At 39.4% G+C, this 19,577-nt stretch overlaps 1 protein-coding gene across 1 annotated transcript in view; it reads right to left on the bottom strand.

The window, feature by feature from the left end:
- Positions 1-19,577, bottom strand: part of PKD1L1 (polycystin 1 like 1, transient receptor potential channel interacting) — a 1,345,235-nt gene that overhangs the window by 337,286 nt on the left and 988,372 nt on the right. Inside the window, exons 42-43 of the mRNA XM_044065604.1 lie at positions 11,219-11,337; positions 7,585-7,695 (exon numbers count right to left, since the gene is read on the bottom strand). Coding sequence (XP_043921539.1) covers positions 7,585-7,695; positions 11,219-11,337 — 230 coding nt within the window. The remainder of the gene's footprint in view (positions 1-7,584; positions 7,696-11,218; positions 11,338-19,577) is intronic.

Here is a 19,577-nt window from a genome sequence, read left to right as displayed (position 1 = left end):
TCAATTATGGGCCTGATGAGGGATGAGTAAAGAGGCACGATGACCTCCCCTGATCTAGATGTGAATCCCTTCATGATTAGGTGGGCTATATAAAATGTTTTTCTAACCACTTTGGTCATGTGGTTGTCAAATGAGAGATTGCTATCAACTTGGGTCCCCAGGTCCCTAATTACTTCTTCTGTACTTAATGGATTACCACCTATGTGGTAATTTGTGGGCACTTTGTTTTTGCCAAAGGGGATGACTATACACTTTTGGCATTTAGCTTGAGGCCATGGCTCTGGCACCAGTTGTCTGTTTCTATGAGGCCCTTTTGGAGGATGCTTGTGTCGGCTGGAGAGTCGATTATGGTGCCCAGTTTGCAGTCATCTGTGAACTTGGTCAGCCAGTCCTTCCGTGTTGGCCTGTACCTCCGAGAAATATATACCGAACAAGAGAGGTCCCAGGACTGAGCCTTGTGGGACACCACTTGTAACTGGTTTGGAGTCTGACATGGCTCCAGCAATTCTAACCATGTGGGTTCTGTCCTTGAGCCAGTTTGCAATCCATCTAGTGACATAGGGGTTTATATTTAAGCTGGTGAGCTTATCTATAATGCCCAAGTGGGGTATTGTATCGAAGGCTTTTGCGAGGTCCAGGTAGGCTGTGTGGACCACCTTCCCCTCGTCAATGGCCATGGTGACTGTTTCAAAGAAATCAACCAGGTTTAAGAGGCAGGATCTGCCCTTAACAAAGCCAAACTGGGTAGGATCCAGTGTTTGTAGGTCCCCAATATCTTTATTTATGAGGTCTATGATGATCCTTTCCATAGCTTTGCAGACCAAGCTAGTCAGGCTTATGGGGCGATAGTTTCCAGGATCCGTTGAGGCACCACCTTTATGGAGAGGGACCACTGTTGCTGTACGCCACTCTTTGGGCACATATCCTGTAGTAAGGCTGAGATTGAACAGTAGTTTTATGTTTGGGTTTAGCTCTTCTTGGAGTTCATGTAGGACGAGCCCGGGACACCATCTGGTCCCATTGATGCTGTGTTTTTTTGCTTTGGAGAGGGCGGCTCTTACCTGAGCATCTGAGATGTCAGGGGCAGCACTCTGCTGGGATAGATATTTGCCCTGTTGGTGGGAAGGGCAGGAGAAGTTTGCGCTGAAGCTGTCAGCTAGGATGTTGGCAATGTCTGTGGGTTTGGTGTATTTTTTGTCATTTTGGACTAATTCTGAGCATATCTGGGAATTCCCACCCAGGTTCCTAACATAACTAAAGAAAGCCTTGTGATTATCCTTAGTGTCCTGTGCAATTTTTCTCTCGAAGCTGGCCTTGGACAATTTTATGTGTGCCCGTAGTTTTTTGCTAATACTGATCAGTGATGCCTTCCCTTTTTGGGATTTTGCTCTATCATTTAGTAGCTTCCTCCTTCTATTGTATAGTTTGTTTATGGCTGGGGTCCACCAGACAGGACGTCTGCCTTTGGAGGATTGGGTCTTGGTTTTATTTGGGATCGCATGATCCATGCATTCCTGAAGGTGTTCATAGAATGCATTTATAAAGGATTCTGCGGTCTGGGCCATATTTTCCACAGGCCTGGGGGCTTTGAAGGATTCCACCTCAGTTTTGAGGAATGTGAAATTTGCTTTAGAGAAGTTTTTCACTGTGGTTTTCTGGGCAGGGGGTGGGGATGGGATGTGAATATCCAGTGAGATTAGTTTATGGTCTGATCTTACCAGTGAGGGATACACTTCTGGTTTGGAGCATAGAGTCCCCATGTTGGTGATGATCAGGTCCAGTATGTTTTCCCCTCTTGTGGGAGTGGTAACAAGTTGTTCCATAGCATTTGAGTTTATAAATTCTAGGAACCTTTGGGCTAGGGTGTTGGAGCTAGAGTAATGCTCCCAGTCTATGTTTGGGTAGTTGAAGTCGCCCAATATAATGGTGTTTGGAGAGACCTTCATATTTTCCAGTGTTCTCTGGAAGGCCGAGTGGGGTTCCTGGGTTTGGGAGGGTGGTCTGTAGCAGCCTATAAACTGGAAGGCAGTTTTACCCACTGTTAGTTGCACATGGATAGTCTCTGATGCTTCGTGCTTTGCCACCAACCTGGAGGTGTGGGTATGTTTGATGAATATCGATACTCCCCCTCCTTTTGTGGTTCGGTCCAAGTTTTGGGGCCGAAAAGCATGGTATGAGGTATAAACTGGTAGTGCTGGGGTGCTCTTGGGAGCCCTGAACCAGGTTTCTGTTACTGCACAGATATCAATGTTCTCCATGTTAAGGAGAGTTTCGAGTGCGTGCATCTTGAGGTTTAGACTTCTGGCGTTGAGTAGCATTACTCTTAGTTTCTTATCCCTTGTGATACCTATGGAGGTGGGTTTGTCTTTTGAGCCTTGCCTAATAAAGGCACTATGGGGGTAGCAAGAGCCTTTGCCAATATCCGAAAGCCCAGGGGTGACAGGTGCAAGCCGTCCCTAGCGAAGCATCGTGGCTTGTCGAGCATATCATCCCAAGCTGACAGGCATTGGATCCCCTTTGAATGACACCAGTACTTAAGCCAATTGTTGAAATTGATCATCTTGTCTTCATATTGTGGCATCATTCTTGGTGAGGGTAAGATGCTGCTCAAGGTCAGGGTCATACCGGCCTAGGCTACATGCTCAGAGAGCTCCTTTATGTCTCTTTTCATGTAGTCCACGGAGGTATGTCTCAGGTCATTCACACCAGCATGGACAATGACTGAGTCATATTTGTACTTGCCTTGAAGTGACCTGAGTGCTTGTGTTATGTGGCGGATCCTAGCGCCCAACAGGCTGTTCACCGTGACCCTCTCCTTGTTCAGCCTGGTGAGCGGGACGTCAGTGTGCCTGACGATAGAGTCACCTATTACAAGCGTATCAGGTGTGTTGTTTAGTCTTAAGGGCTGTGACTGTTTGGCACACTGGCTTTGTGAGATATGTGTTGCATGTGTTTTCTTTTGGGGTAGCGGCTGCTTGGGTGTCTGCTTTGGAGGTCTCTGCTGCTTTGGCAGATCTTTATTTAGAGCCTCAGAGTATGTTTTTGTGTGATTATGTGTTTGGTTTGCTGTCGTGGTAGGTCTATGTGAGACTGGAATTGTAGTGAGTGTGGTTTCCTTCTCCTCCTGACTGGTTATGCCAGTACTGAGTTGAGAGAGCTTAGCCTCCAGTTTGGCTATATGGTTGCATCTCTCACATGTGTTGGAATTTGTTGGGAGGAGGAGAGGGTTGTCTGTGTACATGAGGCAGTTGTAACATTGCCTCAAGATTCCCAGATTCACCAGCTGGACTGGAGAGGATATTGACAACTGACCTTTGGACATGCTAGAATAATATTGGGAATTCCTTAATAATTGAAAACCAGGGCCAGTGGGCAGTGAGGGTGTAGTGCTTTTAATTTTTAGTGCTGACTTATATAATTGCTTTAGTGAGCAAGTGCCAGGTAACTTAAGTGCAATGTGTTACAGGTAACTTAAATGCAAAAACGACAAACAGTAACTTTCTTTCAAGTGAAACAAGGAAGTAAGTACAGTAAGCAATGCAGATATCACTAGTGATCCACAGAAGCACTGAGAAGCCGCGTATTAGGTGAAATTAGCATTCCAGGGAAATAACAAGCAAACAAACAACAAGCATATAAACAATGCTAGATTCAACAGGCCTGGATCTAGTCTATGCTACAGCAAACAAGGTGTACCAATTTCAGTAAGATACAGTTCAAATATTCAGGCACTATAAACCTTTAACCAGAAATTCCCAGCTCAGAAGGGCAGAGTCCAGCCTCTTCTCCCACAAGAGTGCAGACCACGAACCTTCTTAATGTAAAATAACTGGCCTGAAGCCCAAGTGCTTAAACCAGAACTAATACACTTTAAGAATAACAGACACTGGGCTCTCAATCAGCAGTTCCCACTTAGAAGGATGAAAGCTACCTGTCCTGCCACCACAGTGCATGCCACAAACCTTCCTAATGTAAAACAACTGGTCTGAAGCCCAAGTGCTTAATCCAAAAGACTTAGAATGATAGCTACACTTTAATCAAGTTACTACCAAGCAGTAATAAATACAATTGAATACTTTAGAGAATGCCTGGATTAGTGCTCAAGTTACACAAACAAAGCTAGATCCAGCAGGCCCGAATCCAGTCTATGCCACAGCAAACAAGGCGCACCAACTTCAGTAAGAAGCAGTTCAGATATGCATGCACTATAAGCCTTCAACCAGAAATTCCCAGCTCAGAAGAGCAGAGTCCAGCCTCTCCTCCCACAAGAGTGCAGACCACAAACATTTGCTCCCCAATTCTTGATAAGCTGCCATGTTTTAATGGTTCCACATGCTCTGAAATAGGCCATGTTAACAGACTTACAGCTATTATATTTTTGTTCTCCATTTGACAAGGTTACTTTGCATTGCAAAAGTTCAGTCTCTTTCTTTTATTTGCTTTCACTGCTTCTAAAAACTGTTTACTAACAGTTAATGGGTGGCAAAGAGTTGTATTGTTTGTAGAGTAGATTCAAGAAGCAAAGAGGTAAGGCTTCCACTCTACGAGACCTTGGTTAGATTACTAGTACCTCAGTGTATGTGAGGGAGAGAGAGACAGAGAGAGAGAGAGAGACAGAGAGAGAGGATATCTGGATGCATTACTGGCTGTTTGCATATGGTACCATAAAGCATTACAGCAGATCTCATAATAAGGGGAAATCTAAATGTTTCAGGTTAATATGATGCAGATCATGATACAGATTCTGTCTACAGCCCGTATGAACAAAATTATGTTACATTAAGTTATTGGCAGAAGGTGATAATGATCCTACCTACTTCAAGTGTATTTATCATTGTATCTGTATTGATCCTTTTCAGATTGACTACTTCATATTTCCCTGATATGATCTTCCAGACTAATATATTGTCATTTTTGTCTCTTCTGTTTCATGTGAAGAAGAGCTCTGGCTTCTCTAGTCCCTGGTCATATCCTCTCCCCTTCATCACATGGCTCCTCCTGGTGGCTTTCCTCTAAACTGCTTGCAGAAGGTTGATGTCCTTTTCCTTGTAAGGCCTCCAGAACTGCAAAAAGTGCTCGGGGTGTGTTCTGACAAGGCCGTGTAAAGTGGAAGACTTAACATTTTGCTTTTTGAATCTACCCCCAGAGGATACAACCAGCAATCTACTTGCAGATGCCATAACCCTCTCATTGTATTCCCTGTGCTCCATTTCATGATTCTCTATTTGACTTTCCCTGTCACAGCTGTTAAAATAAAAATCCTGTAGTTCCCAGATTTTTCCTGATTCTTCAGTTGAACAAAGGTACCCTAATTGTTACCATCTGGTTTTAAGACACTTTCCGCACTGGCCAGTGATGTGCTGGAGATCTCCATCATGTGGTCTGTCAGCTGCCTACTCTACCCCCATCATGACACCCTCCTCTTGCTTTTCCTTATGAAGGCTGACCGATATGCTTTATGAAGCTCTACCCTACAGTGGTCCAGAATGAAGCATCAGTAGGAAAGCTTCAGTCTCGCGAACAAACACATGCTTACAGGTAAAGACGCGCAGCACAGCAGACTACGACTATGATCTGCTAACAAGCTACTTCCTGGGGTTCAGGGCTTGATTTCCTCAGCCTTCGTTTGTTTGCGGTGTGACCCTAAACACACAGTGCTCATGGAGGGTATAATGCACTGCATGCCTAGTAACTGCCTGTGAACCTGCAAACAAAAATGATCACTCTCTACTTCTGCTTTTAGACAGTCTTTACTCATCTCCTTCCCATCTTTGCTAAGCATGGCTAGGGATGCCCCCTCCCTTCCTCCTTTCAGCCATACATCATAAAACCCTTGTGGCCTATGTTTTCCCTTCTGCTAACTCTCCTTCTACCTGTATCTTTGTTGCTCTTATGTTAAACTCCTTGTTTTGAGTCCCAGTCACCTTCTCACCTCTCAGTTTCATCAATTTAAGCCCTGTTGTTTGCCATAATTTGCAGTCTTGCATTGAATTAAGCCACAGACATCTTTTTGTCTTTTTGCATCTTCCACACATACTTTTCAACTGCCTGAGTACTCCATCCATTCCTATAACTTGTTTACTCCCTCTGCTTGCTCCCAGGCCCCTAACTCATCTTTTACCACCTCTCTCAGTTCATCAAACTACTTTCCCCCTTTCTTCAACCATTATCTTTGTATCTTTATATCTGCTCCCTCACTCTATTCCACAAAGCAGGATTCCTTCCAAGCATGTCAGCTAAAAGTGAATTAACCTGGGCTGCCATGATCCCTGTACCTTGGCTAGGACTTCATCTAGAAGTCTTGTCATTTCTGGTACAGTGCTGCACTGGCTGGCTGAAGTCCTTGTGGTCCAAGATCTCAGTCCACTGCAGCTCATCTACTACATGCATCTGGGACACTCAGTGTACAGATTCAATCCCCCCATGAGGACTGCCCGAGATTCAATCCCCCCATGAGGATTGTCCCTTTCTTCTCAACCTATACCTGTATTCTTTCCTACAGTCTCTGCCCATGCGCCTGTGATATCCCCTGTGGCTGACACATTGTACTGATCCAGAAACACTCTGTCTTCATCTACGTTAACTTCCTGGAAACTTCACTGTTGTTCTAGTCCTGCCTTCTCCCTTGTCTCTTTATGGTAGTGCATTCCTCTTCCTCTCTGAACTTGCACATGATCCTTAATGTCAATCATTAGTTCACATTCATCTCTCCTTTTGGTCTCATCCCTAAGTGGTCTACATATATGCATTTTCATGGCCCACCTCCTCTTGTCACTGGTCCAGATATTACATGAGTGAATTCACCTGTTCACAAGAGCAGAAGAAAACTGCTGAGACTGCTAGAAACATGGACTGCTGTCATCTCAGTAGGTATAATGTTTGTATAAGTGATCACTTACTCCATTTTCATGACCTGTCTATCAAAAACACAGCTCACAAATACTGTCTAATTAACCAAAGCTTTCAACCAAGATAACTTTACCAAAAAGTTTGAAACCTGAGCCGGCCATCAGTTAGCCCTATTCTGAAGGCTTAGACTGCTTCAATACCATTTTCCTGAATACAATGTACAGAGTAACACCCCAGAGAACAGTACCAAATTTTGAGTACAATGTACAGAGTAACCCCCCAGAGAACAGTACGAATTTAATCCATGCTTACAAATCATTGGACTCTAATGAGCTAAAGAACAAATGTCTGAACATGACAAACAATGAAAATACACAGTAATATTTTGGCAGAAAGTGGCCTAATTTTACCCTTATGTAACCAACGAAGATCCCACTGCTGTAATGTTAAAACAAATGCTTCACACACCCCAAACCTCACTACATTGTGTTTCCCAGCTTTGTTATTAAAGCTATACAAACATTACTCATCTTCGTTACTCTGCGAATTTCAGACACTAACATCTGGACAAAGATGCAGCAGAAATGGCCTAAACAGCAAAATAATGGTAGTACGTTACTAACATTACTTATCATAATTCAGGTTTTAGTCATCCAAACATAAGCAATAAATTCATATACTTGAATAAGTTGTGCAGATCACACAAACATTTTATAGGAAATGTGAAGCTCTTACTGTGTGAATTCAGCTCTGATGCCTTGATTCAGGTAGAATTCATTATGCGTGAATTTTCCAAATGTTATGAATAACAGCAAAAACAGCATCAGCATGTGAAGAATGAATTCCCTAGAAGAAAGCAAGGTTTGACTCAGACACTGTCCATTAAATAAACTAGTTTATCTGTATTTCCACAACAGAAGTTTTTGTAAATGCATGGCCCAGTTTTTGTTCAAGTGTATTCGGGTCAGTAGAAATTTGTAGGTTACATTTACATTTATCAGATGATACTGTTCAAGCACACTTTTCATGTCAGCTTTAATATGAGTATGCTACCTCCTTTGCATGACCATAGGTCACTGACGGAGGAATGTCTCACAAGGAAAAGCTGGCACATCTCTTTTCATCCCTCAGTTTCTTCCTGCAAAAGGGGATTTAGACTTGAAGTCTGTACCTCACTCAGCCCCCACTAGAACTCCAGTGATGTGCCTACATATATTTCCAAGATTTTGTGCTTTTTTATGTTCCCTGTTTATAAAGTGAAACTCCTCATGAAGACTCAATGTACCTGTATATATCCCTTGGGTTTTGTGCTCCTGTGTACCCCAGATTTATAAGATAAAACTCCTGCAAGAGATTGCTCCACATGAAGGTTCGGTGTAACAATGCTTTAGTATACCACCACAACCAATTCCTGTTTGATAAGATAATTGTTATAATCCACCCATATTTGTGAAGTACGTGCCTGTCTTGGTAGTCCCCTGAAGCATGCCTGCTATCTAACCTTCTATTCCTTTAGTTTCTGTCTAGTCCCATCCTTTGTATTGTTTCTGTTGAAAACAAACCTGAATAAAATGCATTCATGCTATCCAAAGACTCCCGTATTTTCCCTTAGCCCTCCACAATTGCCACTCTTCTTGTTCTTTATTTATACCATACTTTAAACCAGATTTTGATTTTATCCCACTCATTAGCTATCCATACTGAAGCAGTTTTTATCTTCCCTAATAAGTCTTATATAATTTCCACCACCCTTCCTTAAATTCATTCATTTAACAGATAAGTAGGAAAGCACCGACATCTCATTGTCAAATCACTACCCTGCATCTTTAGCCTTGTTTTATTGGTGAAGGATATGATATTGTTATTAGCTGGGTTAAAAAGCTTTCAGTTAAATATGCATACTCCTGTGAAATATAATTTCTATACAGGCTAGCCCAGTTATTATACCTTGGGGAAATGTATTAATTCTATGTGAGTTCCTGCTACTGAATTCAAATTTACCATACCAACTATCCTCATATACTACTTCAGAAATCTACCATCTTTTATCACATTTTCCCTTCAAGGATCTCCACTACAATCTCACTTTTGCAAATGACGTTCCAGTCCATGCCAGCAAATAATATTACCTTCTGAAATCTTATGGTTTCTCCCAAAATTCTCCTAAGCTCCATAATAGTACTTTTGTGCAGAATATAAATACATGACAGTATAATCCTCCACACAAGCCAATAAATTATTGCTACTACAAAGCTGCCATAATAGTCTTTTTCCCCTTTTCTATCACTTCTGCAGCCCTTCGCACGATCCATATATTTATCAACTGATAATCTGCTGAATGCCCCCACTGAAATATTTTCTTTGTCAATTTCACATGCTCATTTCTATCCAAATGTGTCTCCGGTAATATAATGCAATCATCTTTGCTTTTTATTTATACCAGTAAGACCACTAGCATTCCATGTTAATATTGACAGAGCAGTCATTTTGATACACAGTGGTTCTTTTGAATAAATATAGAGGCACATTGTTACTTCTGGTTATACCTTTAGAACCAATGTCACATTTTCTCAGATTTTTCAATAAAAACACAAAAAAATTTAAGTATAAAAAATAATATATAATATAATAATAATTATAATAATAATAATTAATACTAATAATAATAATATAATAATATAATATAATATATAATATAATATATTATAATATAATAATATAATATAATATATTAATATAGTATATATAATATATATTATAATATAATATAATAATAATAATGATAATAATAATTATATATATTTTATATATATATATATATATATATATATATATTTTATATATATATATATATTTTATATATATATATATATATATATATATATATAAATAAAATAAAGTATAAAAAATAAAATATTTGAAGGAAATCACGTCAGCTTTAGCTCTCCTTTACAAACATTCAGAAAAAACTCTCAGATTTAGGCCTAACACTGAATCATAATAAAAGCAAAGCAATATTTTCCTCAATAGTCTGTTGGACTTCCATATGGTAAGTAGGTGTACAACCTCTGTACTTCAGGTATGAGCACTGAAGTCATTCCAAATACTCATCACACCCATAATTCAAGTATCATGTTAAAAAGATTATAATGAAAGTTCACCAAAGGTATGGCTTACTTTACAGACTAAAAACAATCTTGGCAAATCATGTATGCACAAACACACAGCACTGGGTCTTTCTGCTGACATAAATCATATCCCACCAAACTATAGCAAACTTATGACAAAACAATGAAATTTAAAGCTAATGCATCAAATCAAGCTTAACACTGCATGGTCCAAATTAAAACAGATGGTTAGAATTCAGTCATCAACTCATCTCTGCTCAGATAAAAATAAGTTATAATAGACTCTCTTCATCTTATAAATATCATGCCATTCAAAATGCTGTCCCACACTCTCCTGCATAACAGAAGTCAAAAACTCACCTTATGACTTAAATCAATAGGCAGCATAAGAAAGAAAAACATTTTACTAGCATAATGAAACTGGTTAAGCTATGATTTCCTGCAGTGAAAATATTAATCACTGTTTCTCACTTGTTATTTCATATTTGCATTAATATTTCACAACCAAGGCAGCTACATTATTGAGGAACATTGTGTGAAAAGTCAAGATGGCAGGCAAATACTTTGTCACTGTTCATATATGACACACAACTGGACATATTGCTAACTATTTGCTAAATATGTGCATAAATATTTCCAAAACTAATAGATGATATCAAATACAACCTTAGATTATGATAAAAAAAATTATCAATGATGTGTGCACTGTAAGATGTACATTTTGACTTATATTCAGTGTAATTTATATTGTCAGTTCCAAACAAAAATGTTGCTTGCAACTGAACCAAACAAACATTCTGTCTAGATAAATAAGCATAATTGCTAATATTTTTGTAAATATCTCAGTAAAGGAACATTCATGAAAAGCATGAAAAAAATCAAGTCTGGCTAACAAAACTTGATCTAATGCAATATGTTTAGGTTGTACAGTTTGCAAGATATGAAAAGTTGTCTGTGAACTTTAGAGAAAATATAACTTTGAGTTTGTGTGCTTTGTAATATACTACAGTACTGATGTAAACATTAACTATTATCATTGAAGAAGACATTTTTACGGATAACACTGCATTATTCCTTTTTAACATTTGTTTTCATAAGACATTTAAATTTGTCTTATTTTTATATTTTTTTTGCAGAAATGTTCTGAAATATATGCAGGCTTTTATAGGTGTAATATTCCACAGCTCAAAGGTATTTCTGAGTTAATAAAGTAAGACAAAGAAAGAGTTATAGTCTGGAACCTTAGTGTCTGCTGAATCAGACTGTCTTTTCTGATTTGATCTCTGGCTTCTTTTAGTTGCATGGGACTTGGTGGACGGGCTAGACGTAAGTAGCGTGCCCTTTTTCTGGCAGCAAGAATCTAAAACAAAAGAAATATAACATGAGTACACAGTCAATTACCACTTTATTCAGTCTTTTAGAAACCACTGAAGTAGAATGGCTGATGAGCAGATGGTCAGATCACGTGCTTAGTGGATATCCAGAGTTTAACTGTAGAAGTCGACCAACTGAGGGCAGCTAATGCTTTCAAAATGATCAGGCTTTATGAATGCATATCATCTAGTTCTGTTGTTGTTAGTGTTTTCTGTTTTTAAAGTTACTTTGTGGACCCACACAAATATTAAAGCTTTTCTTCCAATGTCCAGTTCTAGATATTCGTACAAAATTATGATAAAGACATAAGATCAAAATCATAGAACTCATAACTGGTGTTACTTACAGGCTATTGTGTTTTGTTCCTGACTGCTTCATATATCTGCTGTTGTAACATAACTATTGGCCACAGTATAGAGCTATGGCATACTCCAGTTTGTTAATAGCTATACAGACACAGTCTGGTGACCACTGTGGACACAGATAGACTTCTGCCCTTTCCTAGTCACACCACCAGTTAAAGGGTACCAAAATGCAGAAAGAAGTTCTCTGAAAGCATGAAGTTAATACGGTGTGATGAAAATGTCTTAGTCATGTGATCCCTTCATAAAATGCTGTAAGCCAAAGAAAATTAGCAGAGCAAAGAGCAGGACTCTACACTAGTACATTGCTGTAGAACTTAGAGCAGTTTACTGGTCAATACACCTTCCACAGTGCTCAAAAAGGATTGGAGTGCTTCAAACTACAGGCTGGAAAAAATCTAGAATAGATATGGCAGGAACAACTGTCAGACGAAGACTGTTTAAAGAGACATTCTAGAGGTTTTACAGAAAAATAAATATGTGATAGAGGGTAAAAAAAGAAGGTGACTAAGATGGTGAAATGCATAGAAGGGACAGGCATAGAAGGACAGACTGAACAAGACAGATCTGTCGTCTCTGGCAGAATGAAAGGAAAGAGATGGGAGATAATCTGGCAAAACAAAATTAAGCTCATTCTTTTGTAAGGGATCAGAGCTAACAGGGAGAGACTGAGAGGATAGAAACCGGGGCATGAATACTAAACTGGCATATCAAACTTCATTCTAGGTATGACAAAACTCAACTTTCATACCAGGGATACTGGATAAAAGGAAAACTTCCTGTGTCCAGAATGCCAAAAAGGTTTTATAAAGGGATGGTGTGTGTGTGTGTGTGTGTGTGTGTGTGTGTGTGTGTGTGTGTGTGTGTGTGTGTGTGTGTGTATATATATATATATATATATATATATATATATATATATATATATATATATATATATATGGGTCTACTTCATTTGATTGAAAGACCATTTGATCGAAACCCATTTGATCAAAATTTCATTTGATTGAAAACCAGCATTCAAGGCATAAAACTGGGATTTGTCCCTCTCCCAATGTCGTGCGACCCTGGAGTTGGTATATATAGTTAGAAGGGGTGGGGGTGCAGCCCCCCACATTGGGAGGAGTGTGTGTGGGGGGCAAAGCCCCCCACCTAGTTTCCTTTAAAAGAAGAAAATAAAACAAAAAGTACACATTTTAAATGAAAATACGTGGGGCGGTTTCGCCCCCCACCTCCCTTAATTATATCTACCAACTCAAGGGTTACACGACATTGGGGAGGGGGACAAATCCCTGTTATTTGCCTTGAATACTGGTTTTCGATCGAATGAAATTTTGATCAAATGGGTTTCGATCAAAGGGTCTTTCGATCAAATGAAGTACACCCATATTCTGCAGAGGATCAGGAAACAGCAGACCGTTTCCATTTTCTATTTTTGAATGAGATAAGGAAATGTAAATGTACATAATAATGTCCCGATAGCAAGTAACGTACCAGCAGAAAGAATGCAAAGAAAGCTGCATTTTAAGTAGGGTACATTTTATGGTGACACATTCTGACATATATCCCGAGTTAAAAGTCTGTAGACTCACTGCTATAAAACTGTCCTGATGTATTTCATATTTAAACACACACACACACACACACACACACACACACACACACACACACACACACACACACACACACACACACAGACACACACACACCTACTTGTTCCTGCTGTAACAGTCAATCTCTGAAATCAACTTTTCAGTTTTAAGTTGAGGTTTACTTACAAGGAGGAATATTTTTTTTTTTCTTGCTAAAAATCTGTGGTGTAAAAAAACTAAATCAAAATAAACAAGTAACACAGTCATGAATACACCAACACCCATTTCAACAAATAATATTGTCAATCATATTTACAAAAATGTAATCTTTTCAACAGTGTACATTGAGATGAAATTTCCTTAATTAGTACAGTTTCGGTACATCTTCACATTTAATATACCAGGTATTTCACAAAGGTGGCCAGTACACACTACTGACAGATACCAGTTGTATCCATTTAACATACAGACAGGTGTTAATTCCATTAGTTTCTCTTTTATAAGACAACAGCTTTTTCCCAGATTTCATGGACACCTTCTAGACTTCAAACATCCAATGTCAGTACTGACCAACGAACAAAACCAAAAGTTGGCTGACAGTAGAAACCAGGCAAATATATTTTGAACAATTTTATTAGCGCTTTCATTTGATTCAATCACCAAACTTCTTCAGATCCTTCTAGACTTCCAGTTGCCTGGAGACGCTTACAGAGCTGTCTGTAGAACCAGAGGTCAGGAGTATGACTCCTTCAAGAGGCAGTAGCCATTATATATGCATACAGGCACTTATTTCCTATTAGCTGTCACGAAGAACTACTGTCTGTTTACCTGCCTGCTTCAAACCCAGAAACTCTGCATTTCCCTTCTGTGACACATTCTGGTAAAGGCAATCCCTTCTGGTGCACAACAGCAGATATAATACCACAACAAGCCATGTGGTTCTATGGCTTGGCAGTCACTATCAAACATGACCTTCCCCCACCAGCACAGAACCAATGCTTCTAGCACTGTGGCTACTGTTCTGAGCTTTTTTCTTCTCCCCTGCTTCATCTACAGCCTTTCTACTCAGGGATGCACATCCATTGCTGGGTTTACCAGCTTCTCCTTGCCCCCAGACTTACTCATATGTAAGCTGGGGCAGGCACAAAATCCAAAGACATCCTCCAGGTCTAGCCATCACTTTCTGCCCAGGGGGCATATCATGTAACCTACCCTCTGTTTCTCATGATCCCACCTCTCCTGCAATCCACAAAATGTCCTTAGGGTGGGCATGCTGACATATTGCTCCTACTTCCCACCTCCAGCTGAAGACGTCTCTCTATTCACCAATTCTTGATATGCCTCCCCAGCTCATGTCTCCAGCCTTTGACAGGGATCAGATATGAGGAAACACCCAGAGGACTATCCTACTCTGGCTTGTGGGATACTACATAATCTTCAGGCAACCAATTCACATTCAGCTGACTACAGCCTCTATGATGACGTATCTTAAAATTATAAACTTAGAGGGTTGAAACACATCTGGATAAGTTTAGGCTGCAGTCCTTTTGATGGTACAGCTGTTATGAAGGACATGGGTAATAATTAACACATATTCCCTAATCAATAAATAGTACTTCAGAGTACTGAAGGCCCAGTTTAAGGTGGAGCATTACCTCTCTACTTCTCTATAGTTAAATAACATCTTTCAGTATTGCTGTGTTTCTATTTATACAACAGATGGGATACTAATCCCCATCTGGGGTCAGAGACAAAACCATATCTGGAAAAGTCTGGATCTTATATTCATCTTGAATACAAATCTTTTAGTTGCATAAAGGCTTCTTCTGTTTCAGTTGTTTACTTAGCCCTCAAGGTAGCCTTACCCTTAGTCAGGTCAGTAAGTCATTAAGTCTGCAAGCAACAGTTGCAAAATGAGGAATATTTTTATGATAATAGCTATCCATCACTAAAGAAAAAGCCTTAATATATAATATATATATAACAGCTTGAAATTTATGAAGATGGTTTTAACATTCCAGAAAAAATAATACTTTATCATCCAGATGGCTGCTGAGTATTTGGTTATGGGTCTAAAATTGTTGTCCATCTGTCTCTGAAATGCTACAGGTGCTCTGTAAACACAAAATGGTAGCGCTCTGTAATGGAAAAGTCCACATGGTGTGTAAAATGCTATTTTTGTTTTTAGTTTCTGAGGCCAGTGAAATTTACCAGTAGTCTCTGGTTAGGTCCAAAGTGAATAAAAAATAATGTTGCCCACTGTTTCAATCATTGTGTCCATTTTCGGCATAGGATATTAATCAACTTTAGATATGTTATTTAGTTTTCTGAAGTTTTGCCTTTTAGAACCCTCTGGCTTGAAGACCACTACAGGGGAGGCTATTCCATTCACTTTTGGATTCATCTAGGACCTCAAGTTTGATAATTTTCTGTACCTCAATTTTTACTGATTACCTTTGGGATTTTGGTATTCAGTGCAGTTTTAAATTTACTTTCTCACCGACTTAATTTCAGACAAACTGGTTCAACCAGGCAACACCCAGAATGTATCCCACAAACAGGTAAAGGAATTTGTACTCAGAAATAATGTCCCCTCTATTTTGACTTTGTGACATGTTGTGGGATCCTTAACTCCCTCTGCAAATATACCTACTAGATTATGCCCAAGGCTTGCAAGTACTCTAGCCAAAGGTTTGAGTTACCTGAGAGAAGCATGTCTTTTATATTGTCAGTTATGTTTCATGTGCTCCCTCCAAATGTTCTCTAATTGTAAGCATTGTGGTTCTTTACCTATCATGCAGGTCTTTAACATGTTCTCTCACACTTTTAAAATGGGGAAAGGTTTTCCCCCTTGTTTCTTTTGCTTTATTTAGTATACAGCAGTAAAATGGTGTGAATCTAATTGAGACTTGGGATACTGCCTCTATAGCACATACAAGACTGGAAAAATTACAACCAACTGCCTCTCTATTTGATTCACCTTTTTAACATAGACTTTAAAGTTTTACTAAACTGATCAATGAGCCCATCTGTTTGAGAATAATATACAAATGTTGAAGTTCAAGCATTACACTAGATATGAATGAGGTGCCTTAGTCGGTAAGAATTCCTCAGAGAATTCAGACTCCAAAAAAGAACAGCACTAGTTCTTTTGCCATTGACATTGCACTGACCCTTCAAAGTGATACTGCATCAAGAAATTTTATTGCATAATCATTTATTAAGTGGATATACTAATGGCCCTTACTCAACTTTAAAAGTGTACCTCCGATGTCAATTGCTGTTCTTTTAAATGGGATTTCTGCAAAGGGTAAGCTTAAATGGCTCTTAAAGCAAGTGTTGGTTACTGTCCTTTAAATTTTGGGTAAGTCATACACAAATACCAGGCTAGTAATATCTACCTAAAATCTGATTTTTTGTTTTAGTCGTTGTTAGTCACCATTGCATAGCTATATGTTAGCTTCACCACAAATGTCTTTGAGCTAATAAATGTCTTGGTATCTGTTCTTTGTTTTTGATTACACTGAATAGGCTTTTTTTTAGTTCAAAGTACCAGTATAATGTGAGGATATTCTGTCTTTTTGTTTCCCCGTACATTCTTGCTAAATTCTTTGTTGATATACTTAGTACACAGAATTCCCACTCTGCCTTCCTGGAAATTATATGGCTTATCTGAATGTCAGCCAAGTCAACATTTTTTTCAGTTTTCTGACGTGAATTGGAGGATTTGATCTCTTTATGTATAAATACAGCTGAAGGTTTCACCCTTTCAAATTCATGGTCTATAAAAGGAAATTCCTGAAAACAATTTTCTTCCACCAGTGATACTGGTCGTTTTCCTTTCTCTTACTTAGTAGTTATTTTATTTTCTTTACTCTTAGAGCTTCTATTTATAATTGGCTCTCTGTTTTGGTGTAGTACCTCAGGAGTCAGTTGTGGTCCCACTACTGCTCTGTATATCTGTGTCAGGCATGCCTGAGGGGACAGAGGACATGAGGCACCTCTTCAAAGATGAGACAAGCATAGATGCTGTGGGGAAATGATTAGGGAAGGATTTGGAAAGGCTGAATGAGTGGTCAGAAAGGAGACATCTGAGATTCAATGCAAAGACATGCAAAGTACTGCCCTTGTGGTCTACAATGAAATAGTAAATTTAAAAATATGACTTCACAATGTCACCAGTAAGGCACCACGTCCATACAAACTCCTAAAAATGATACATAATACACTATTAAAAAATAAAAATAATTTTTGAAGGAAAACAATGTCCCCTGCACCCTAGACATGGAACTTCTCCACCTCAATTTCTAAATCTACTTTCCTTGAGTTTGAGTGCACCCAGAGAAAACTGAAAGTAATAGAGAAGCAGAAATTGACTTGTTTTCTTTTCTCAAAGTCACCTACATGAATGAGACTTGAAAATAGCATGTATGGCAAAGCAACAGGAAATGCAAGACTTCACTTGAAGTGTCATGTCTTTTTAAGCATTAACAAAACATTACCTGACATATCGTACTGTTTCTGTACATTGGGCACAACTACTCTAATATGAAATATCTGCCGGATAGGGGATTGGAAAAGATGACAAGAGAGAAGGAAAATAGTCTGGGAGTAGTGAGCATGTCTGCATCGGGAAATGGCAAGACCAAACTGTATGCCAGAGTGCGTATACCCAGGGGAACAACTGCAGAAGCAAAGGAATAGTGCTTCCATTTTACACAGCCCCAGTCAAGCCATACCTTGAGCATGACATGCAGCTCTGGAGGGTACATAAAAGAAAATGGCATCATTCTACTGGAATTATTACAAAGGATAGCCACTAGAGAGGTGTGAGGGACACAGTGTAAGGGATACCATGAGCAACCAAAGCAGCTTTAGCTCTTTGTACTGGGTATCAAAAGACATGGGGTCTCATGATACTGGTGCTCAACACTATGCTGGAGAGATATTGAAGGGGTCATTATGAACAGAAAGGACAAAGGAGAGGGGACACAAGCTGCAGATTATAGACACTAACTACTTCCTGGATTTGTGAAAGTACTTATTTACAAGAAAGTTTGTACACCCTTGGAATGGGCTAGTAGAATGGCTGGTGGAATGCCAATCTGCAGTGGTATTCAAGACGGCAATGAAAGGATGCAAAAAAGGCAAAGGAGAGGCTAGGCATGGAGCTCTAAGCAATTAAAAGGAAGCTTTAAGTGCATTGTCTCCTGCAGTCAAGCACATGTAATATAGTTTTCAAAGATAACTCGGAGCATGGCTAAGTGAAGTTTAAGGAGTTGGGTGAGAAGACAAAGCAGTTGTAAGCAGTAATGCAAAAGGGGAAGGTGGACACTGCTGGTGTCACAGAAGCAAGGACAAGTGACAAGAAACTATAGAATGAAGAGGCACTCTAATGTAGAAAAGGATGTCATAAAGTTCAAATTCACAGAAAGGAGGAGCTTTCCTTCATGACAGTTGCATGGGAGTGTCCAGGATAATAATGTAGGTTAAGTGTGCTGTTGGTTAAAGGAAAGGAAGAAGGAAAACTGGGGGGCTAATGCATGCATCAACTCCAAGACACATCAAGGAAGGAGGATGACACAGAGAAAGAATAATGAAGGCTGAAAATCCTATTAAGGGATTACTGGACAAAATTTCAAGCCCTTCCAAACCCAGGGATCACAGCTGCCGATGCAGAATTGTACATGGAAAACTTGTTCAATCATGTTAATAGATGCACTTTGACAGCTGTGGTTACAAAAAACAAGCCCAGAACAAACTCAAAAAACAGCCCCCCCCCCTCCAGTGGAATCCAAATGTCAACATGTTTACAACAAAAGAAAAAAGCAATAATCAAAGTTAGGAAGTGCTACTTCCAGCATGATAAAAACACTCTCATCAATCTAAGCATACAACTATGAGGGAAAATTAAGTCTACCAAGGCCAATTGTGAACACCAAGGCTTTCTTTAGTTATGTTCAAAACCTCAACGATAGTACACAACAGTGCACAAAACTGATTATTAATGAAGCCACTTACATGGATCTAGAACATATAGGAGGTCTAATGGCTGACAAATTCATCTCCAATTTTTGTCCCCATTCCCCTAATGGCTGCCTTCCAAGTAATAACATAATCCACCCCCCCCCCCGTTAAAACTAGGAAGCATGTCTAAGACTAAGAACATCACATCAATGGGCCTCGATAAAACTCCAGGTTGCCTCCTAAACAGAATGCAGCATGACCTAGCTCATCCCCTGGAGTCACCATTTAACCATGGCCTCCAGACAGAT

The sequence above is a fragment of the Protopterus annectens genome, chromosome 3.part0 (genome assembly GCF_019279795.1).
Source record: "Protopterus annectens isolate FY-2018-M chromosome 3.part0, PAN1.0, whole genome shotgun sequence".
Lineage (NCBI taxonomy): Eukaryota > Metazoa > Chordata > Ceratodontiformes > Protopteridae > Protopterus > Protopterus annectens.
The sequence above is the reverse complement of the archived record's forward strand: the minus strand, read 5'-3'. Positions and strand labels throughout refer to the sequence as shown.